Here is an 8241-nt window from a genome sequence, read left to right on the forward strand (position 1 = left end):
TATGAAATTCTTACAGATTTAGATTTTGATAAGCTGCCTAATGTTTGTATAGTCTTGGATATAAGCGTCAACGTTCTTGAGGTCTGTGGATCCTAAAAAAGAGAGAAAAGAGCCATTGTATAACAGCAAGGCACAGGATGGAACCTACGGACACAGTACTCCAACTACTGCTTTTGCGGATGCTCCACTTGTGGCCGGTTCAGGAAATGAGTGGTCACAATGGAGGGGGGGGGATAATGAGTGGTGCGGGGACAAGGCCTGTGGACACCTGCATCCCTTCTGCTTCTGAATGCTCCTACAACAGGGGCAACTCTTCCAGCCCCCTCGTGGAAGCAGCTTACAGCTTGTGCCGTTTGTTAATTTGATGTGTTATACCTCAGAGCAACAGCTAAGGAAACAGTTATTCAATTGCTAGATTGAAGCTATTAACCTTTGGGGGAAGATTCAAAGAGGCAAATTTTCTGTGCAACTGGTCCAAGACTGTAGGGAGTCACCCCAAAATCAAACTTCATTTCCTTGGCGGGCCTTCAGCATGGCCAGAATAAAATATTATCTATTTATAAGTAACCATATAGGAATTTTATTTTAAGGCATTCTTCAACAACTAAAAACAATATCTCATGATAGAGAAACAGCTACTCATCCCACCTAGGTTGGGAAAGCTCTCTAGAGAATTGCCAAGGGCAAGTTTTGATCTGACCTTTTTGACTAAGATTACAGGTATAGGAAGGATTGTGTTACTTAACTTTGTAATGTGGCTATTATGGGGGTTTTCACCCCCAAACATAATCTGTCTGCCTCACAAGATAAGGCGCTTCTTAAACTTGGCTGGGGAGAGATTTGTAATGAGCCCTAGGAGGAGGGGTTCCATGAAAGTAAAAAAGGGTTGTGGAAATTCAAACATTTCTCCAGTGTTTCTGAAGACATGTTTTCGATTGTGACCTAAAATGTTTTACCGTTAAAATGGAATGGCTTCAGAAGTATTTCTATAAACATGCAAACACAAACATACAACACTGCTTCCTTGGAGATTTTACAAAATTAAAAAAAAATGGATTATGAATATTTTAAGAAATAAGTAACTCTTCCTACAAGTCAGCAGCCTCTGTGGTTCTTACTGATTTTCCATCCCTCGCTGCTCCTGATTATCAGCACCATCTGTCTTCCCCTTACCTATGGCTCTCAAGACAGCTCTACTCCACATTTCACCCCAAGCACCCACCTCACAACTTGAATACATGGCAGAAGTCATGTTGGGAGGCTGAAAGATATGTCTTGAAAACAAAACAAAACACAGCTGTGTCCACATTAGCTCAATAGTCACTGCCTGTCAGCTGAGAAGACTTCAGTATGCAGGAACACTATGGATTTCTGCCCCATAGACTGGATCAGTGTAACACACACTGCAGCTCATGAAGAGCAACATTGTATTTACCATCAAAGGAGCCACATTTACTCCCATCATTGGCATATGGCCTGCACCTCATGAAGGCTCACAGCTGACCTGTTCTTCTTGCAAAGGCTGTTTCAAGGTAGGAACCACCAGCCAATCACAAGTTCCACCATGCAAGGGCCTTGCCCACTTACCCTGCCTCATGTTTCAGGGAGCAGCACTGAGAAAGAGCCTCATGTGGCTCCCAAATGAGTATCACTGGATTAGATGCTAAAAGAGTGGATGACGGGAATGAATGAGTGGTAAGGCCTAGGGCTATGAGGAGACAACATCGGGGGCCACATGCAGATATGAATACCTTTATATTAGGCAAATGATACTTACTGGATGATGTGGTGTGAGTTGGAAGAGGTTTGGAGAAAGAATTGCAGGAGCAAAGAATCTCAGGAAAATAAAACTGCTTACAGCTGTGTACCTAACATCTGGGTCACCTGCAAATCAAAAAGGGAACACAAACTGCCAATCACAATTCCATTCTTAAGAAAAAAAATCACAACTATGAAAAGCAGAATGGGTCAGTGGCTTCATGAAGGCTCCCAGGTTTCCGGGGCATAGCAAACATAGGCCTATTATGCATGGACGGGTGTTTTCCCTCGCTTTCACTGTGCATGTCTGTTGGGTTTTCTTTGTCATTCTGCATTGATTTTAGTGCTCAGTTTGCTTTCTGGTCACTGTTTCCTCGGGTTTTCTGAGAGAGCTCTTGTGCCGATTTTTCCCTTGTTCGCTTCCAAGCTGAAGGTAATTTAAAAGCGTATTGATTCCTGATGAAGAGGCAGGAAGGGCATACTGCCCCTTCTCCCTCTTCACTATAGTCCAATGACCTGCATCGCCATGTGGCTCTCCATCAAGCTTCCTGGGGGGAGGGGAAAGCTGGGAACATCTGTGGCCATGAATGCCTTCCACTGATGGATCAATGGATCTAATTCATAGAGTACAATGTTTACCCCATCCTTCCAAATTAAAAGACATTTTACTGTCCTCTGCTCTACCCCCAGCCCTTCCCTTCTGAGATTACACTCATGAATTCAAAAGTCTGTTGTCATATAGATGCTGGATGGAAGAATATCTGCTGAGGGAAAATCAGCATGGCTTCTGCAAAGGAAAGTTCTGCTTTATCAGTTTATTGGAGTTCATTGTGCAGGTTATCAAGCATGTGGATAAGGGTGAACTGGCAGACACCATATCCAAAGACTCCTGAATATGTTCAGCAGTCATGGGATAAGAGGATGAGTTCTCTTACAGAGTTCAAAAGTTGGTTAAATTGCAGGAAGCAAACAGTAGGAATAAATGGACAGTTCTCTCAATGAAGGGAAGTGAGCAGTAGGGTCCCACAAAGATTGGTATTGGGACAAGTGCTATTTAATTCGTTCATAAATGATTCGGAATAGTGGGAGAGCCGTGTAGTAGTCATATTTGCAGATGATACCAAATTATTCAGGATGGTAAAAACCAAGGCGGATTGCAAAGAGCAACGGGAGGATCTCTCCAAATCTGGTGAGTAGGCAACAATGTGGCAAATGAAGTTCAACATGGGTAAATGGAAAGTGCTTTGGCATACTGGAACAAATAATCCTAAAGTTAAATATATGTTCATGGGGTCTGAACCGGCTGAAACCTAGACTGAAAGAGATCTTGGGGTTGTAGTGGAAAGCTTGACGAAAATGTTGTGCAGCAGCAATGAAAAAGGCAACCTCCATGCTAGGTAAAGGATTGAAAATATAACACCCAGTATTGTAATGCCTTGGTACAAAGTTATGGTGCAGCGTCATTTTGAATACTGTTTGCCACCTTGGTCACTATATCTCAAAAACTACATTGTAGAGCTGAAAAAAGTACCGAGGAGGGCAACCAAGATGGTCAGAGGGCTCCTGCATGAGGTAAAGCTGGAGAGACTGGGCTGTTTCAGTCTAGGAAAAAACATGACCAAGAGAAGACATGATAGAGATTTACAAAATTATGCAAGGGGTGGAGAGAGTTGATACTATAACACAGGGCACCTAATATAGTTGCTGGGAAATAGGTTCAGGACAGGCCACATGAAATACTTCTTTACTCAGCAAGTAATTAAAACTGGGATTCACTGCCCGTGGTGCTCATCTCCGTTTCAAAGCCGAAGAGCCAGCGCTGTCCGAAGACGTTTCCGTGGTCATGTGGCCGGCATGACTAAACACCAAGGTGCACGGAACACTGTTACCTTCCCACTGAAGTGGTACCTATTTATCTACTTGCAATTTCTTGCTTTCGAACTGCTAGGTTGGCAGGAGCTGGAACTAGAGACGGGCATACTCGGATCTTGGACTGCTGAACTACCGACCTTCCACAGTCTGCAGTTCAGCGTCTTAACCACTTGAGCCACCGCAGCTCCCTGCCAGGAGCATAGAGCACTGTAAAAGGGGGTTAGACAGACTGATGGAGGAGAGGTCCATCAATGGGTACTAGCCATGGTTACTGAAAGGGAGCCTCTATCTACAGAGGCAGCAAAACTCTGTCCAGTGCTAGGAGGCAGCAGCAGGAGAGGGCTCAGCCTCTATGCCCTGTTTGTTTGGCCCTCTGGGGCCACTGGTTGGCTGCTGTGTGAAATGGTATGCAGACCACTGCTGTGATTCATCAGCTGTTTTTCACATTTTTTTTTTAAATGGCCTTGTTGATTCAACACACATGTCCATTCGGGCCTTGATGTTATTTTTTTCCAGTTTTATGAATGTTGAGTTTTCAAACAATATAGACTTCAAGAATGTCAAAGCTTGGCAAATGCCTCAAAGTGGTATCAGCACAATGCAAGGCAGATCAGAAATATAATATATATCGCACATACAAGTACAGCAGGAAAACACAATGAGGTATTTTAGCTTCTACAATTGCAAGGCATTATATGGACAGACGCTTTCTAAATTTCTGCTTCACATAACAACACACCTTGGAAACGTTTTGCAGCTGACTCCCTCAGTGAAAAAAAGATATCACACATCACTGTAGGACAACTGACCCCAGATTTCGTAATGACAGTGAAAATCCGGTCTACATATTGCCGCAGATTTTCCTAAAGGGACAAAAAAATATACAGTTAAAAACAATTATGCCGAGGTAATGCCATGCAGTTAAAGGAAAGACTAGTATTTTATGGCTCTGTACATTAATCAAGAGTATTTGGACCAGGGTTGCTAGATCATATTTTAGTGGTTTTTTGAAGCCCTAAGCATCAGAGTTATCACTAAAAATATAAAAGTATAATGAAAGAAGTTCCAAAGACCCACAAATGCTGTATGTTGATGTTTTTTGACTGCCACTCCATGACAAAAGCAACAGTGTGCCGTGGACCAGCTGGGGAGAGCACTAAATAATGAGAGGTAGACCTGGCCTCTGAAGTTTGGAGGCCATGTCTACCACTCATTGAAACTAACGATCCTTTAAAGGGCTGATGCACCACCAACCAGCTGCCTTCCCAGGCAGTAGGAGTGGCAAGGGAGAGGGAAAGCAAACAAGCAAGAATGCAAGCAACTAAACAAGCAAGCTCCTAGCTGGGCTATGTTGTTGCTGCAGCCTTTAAAAACTTCTTAAACTTTAAAAACCACTGCAGTGGGCCTCATCAGCATCAATGGTTGGTAGACCTGACATCACCAGGTCTGCCACCCATCAAGTCCAGTGGGCAGTAAACCTGGCTTTTGGAGGCCACAGTGGATTTTAAAGTTTACAGGGGATTTAAGAGGATTTCACAGTCAAGCTGGAGAGCTTTCTCTGTCTCAATTTCCCCACTCCATTGCCTACTGGTCAGTGCCACAATGGCACTTTAAACCTAAAAAGGCCATTATTTTCAATGGCGGTACCCCCCCCCCCAGAGTTTAAAGGTCAGATGCACTGTGGACCACCAGAGGGCTGGGGTGTGTTTCCTGGCTCTCCCTCCTTCCCCACTCTTGGTGCCTCTGCTACAAGGAGGGATTTCAAAAATTACTGTTCTAATTTTCTTTTGTAAGTTCAGAAGGAGCATGATTGTTTTTACTGAACTGAAAGTATTCCTCTGATGAGTCATTGAAACTGAAATTTCCCCCAGTTCTACTGCATGGAATGACAATACTCATGATATTTAATTAAAATGATAACCATGCCTGACTTTCTGATGTGGAATTAAAACAATATTTTTTTGAAGTGCCCACTCCTGGCTAGAGATATTCAAAATCAATTTCAGATATATTAAAGGGGGGGGAGGGGATCAGCTGTTCAAAAAAATAAGCTTTTAAAGAAATCTTACTGGATGTCAAAAGATTTGGGGGACAGGTAACAAATATTTGGACCCTGGCCATAAGGAAGTAGTAAAACTGAATTCTTTTTTTTTTTTTTTAACATTATTACCTTTTATGCACATTTCTACATGGAAACATGGGATAATTCTTTTGAAAATCTGATAGAGTTATGTTAATTAAAAAGATGTTCAATACATTTTCCTTCTTTGCTTAGTTTAAAATAGACTTCTGCAGGACCTGCCATGCTTAACAATAAAACAAAATGATTAGGATTTGCTACTGCGCTGGCAGCTGTTCCAATATTTACTCAGGTTCCTGATTCCAGCAGTATTCTGAAAGCAAACAGCAAACAGCAAGGAAGTTTTATACAAGTGCAGGATAACTAGTTTTTCCAGCAAGGCATCTTCTGAACGATCACAGCTTTGCCTTTGCGATACTGAACTTCCGGTTAATCCTTCCTCACTATGCCCCCATTCCTCTATTATCCCCAACCCAAATCCTCCCCCCCAGATGTGCTATGCATCTTGCATATGCCCTGAATATTTATTGCAAGCCATTGCTGAATTCAAGCATAGGCAAACACACATCCATGCTAGGACAGTATTACACTTCCCCAAATTCCTAAAGCACTCTCAGGTAGGAAACACCCAATTGTATAATGCTACGTGCAACCATCCTTTATGCACGGGGGTACACATGTTTATTTTTTTGCCAACTCTTTATGTGCTGAGAAGCCACAGCAAATCACAGCTTTTAAGCATGTACATGTTGCAAAATACCCATGTACAATTATTGGACACGTCAATCTACATTTGTGGAGGAATTTGTCAATGTGTAACCTGTATTAGCCTGCAATATCTACCCGGGCTGCATATGAGACATTGGTATGAATGGCATGTTATGGGTGACAGTTCACTGCTGCAGACATGGAAAAAGAGCATCCAGCGCTGCTTGTGCCAGCTGTAAAAATCATTGCTCATGACTGCATCCAGCACACAACCGCGGCTACGTTCATGTCTAACAGCGGTAATTGCAATAGGTAGGTAAAAGAGTGGCTTTCAGCCGCAAACTAAACTGCTGACCTACCCTGTTAGTTTCCAAGTTTTCAGCATCTTTCAACTTCACAGGATCAATTTCACATGGTTTATGTACCTGGCAGATCTAAAATAAATAAATAAAATCATTCCAAGCTTTAGGTGTGACTTGTTCTGTAAGGCTTGGATCTAATTTCTCATGCAAAGAATCTGGAATCAGCTCTTTGTGTTGAATTGAATGAGTCTTGTTCGCTTTTGGCAAGATCACATTGAGTTTTCTTAGCTCCAGCAAAGACATAACACTGGCTCCCTACAAAGCATGACTTTCAAACCGGGAACAAGCTTCGGGAACATCTGTTTCCTCCCTCTCCCTCCTTCCCTCGCCTGTGCAAATTCCCCCCTCCCTTCCATTTTAACTGCTGTTTCATAATGCAACTGCACCGACATCAACCTCTTAACTAGAGTTTGCAAACACAATACAAACCATTGTTTCAAATGCAGGTTAAGATGGGAACTCTGATCATCGTTAATCATGGTTAGCATCGCTTAAAGATACACCACTAAACCATGGTTAGGGCAGACAAGGGAAAGGAGGGGGGCAATTCAGGCTGGAGAGGAGATGTGCATGAACTGCTCCTCCTTACCCTTGGCTGTGCATATTTCCAAGGCAGGTTCCTGATCTGAACATCAGGCTTCGGAGGGACCCAACATTACACTACCCTGACCCGGATAGCCCAGCTAGCCCAATCTCATCAGATCTCGGAAGCTAAGCAGGGTCATTCCTGGTTAATATCTGGATAGGCGACTACCAAGGAATACCAGGGCCAGGATGCAGAGCCAGGCAATAGCAAACCACTTCTGAATACACTGGCACATGTCTTCAATGAAAAGTTTTAGACATTCCTCCTGTGTTACTGATTTTGCTTTAAGCCCCCTACCAAGTGAACATTTAAGGAAACATTTTTATATCACTGCTTTTGTTTCATAAAAGAACAAAAGAATATCGTTGCAGAACTATTTTTACACAAAAAGAAATATAGATTCCTGGTGAGCTATGTCATTAACCGCGGAGTTAGGAAAGCGCTGCATCAATTCAAGGAAATGTGTGGTCCGCTTATTTGTGACACTGGCAAAAGGGATAGGCTGACTGCACTGCAGAGATAATGAAATATTGCCACATTTTAAGCAAGAAGAAGTACAACCATCTAAAAATAATCACACATTTAAAATTGCTGGTTGCTTCTTTCATACGTTTGCATGTCTTCAAATGCTTCCCTGAAATGAAAATGCTTGTTTTTGTAATAAAAGACATAGCTCTGCATGCAACTTAAAATGTTTAATTTTGTATTAACTCTTTGGCATTCAAATGAAATTTCAAAGGTACAGAATCATGTTTATTTCCCCCCTTTTAAATGATCTGGCTAGTTTTCCAGCCCATTGTAAGCTACAGACTCTTTGGACTGGAAGCGACCAAGATACCATCCTGGTTTTTCTCTTATGTAATCAAATCTAAAAA

General features: G+C 42.4%; 1 protein-coding gene across 1 annotated transcript in view; it reads right to left on the bottom strand.

The window, feature by feature from the left end:
- The window catches only part of RASA3 (RAS p21 protein activator 3), a 202628-nt gene that overhangs the window by 24499 nt on the left and 169888 nt on the right, over window positions 1-8241 (bottom strand). Inside the window, exons 12-15 of the mRNA XM_015411759.1 lie at window positions 6778-6852; window positions 4370-4493; window positions 1778-1884; window positions 15-92 (exon numbers count right to left, since the gene is read on the bottom strand). Of these exons, the coding sequence (XP_015267245.1) occupies window positions 15-92; window positions 1778-1884; window positions 4370-4493; window positions 6778-6852 (384 nt within the window). The remainder of the gene's footprint in view (window positions 1-14; window positions 93-1777; window positions 1885-4369; window positions 4494-6777; window positions 6853-8241) is intronic.

Source organism: Gekko japonicus, unplaced genomic scaffold (assembly GCF_001447785.1).
Source record: "Gekko japonicus isolate JY-2015 unplaced genomic scaffold, Gekko_japonicus_V1.1 scaffold247, whole genome shotgun sequence".
Lineage (NCBI taxonomy): Eukaryota > Metazoa > Chordata > Lepidosauria > Squamata > Gekkonidae > Gekko > Gekko japonicus.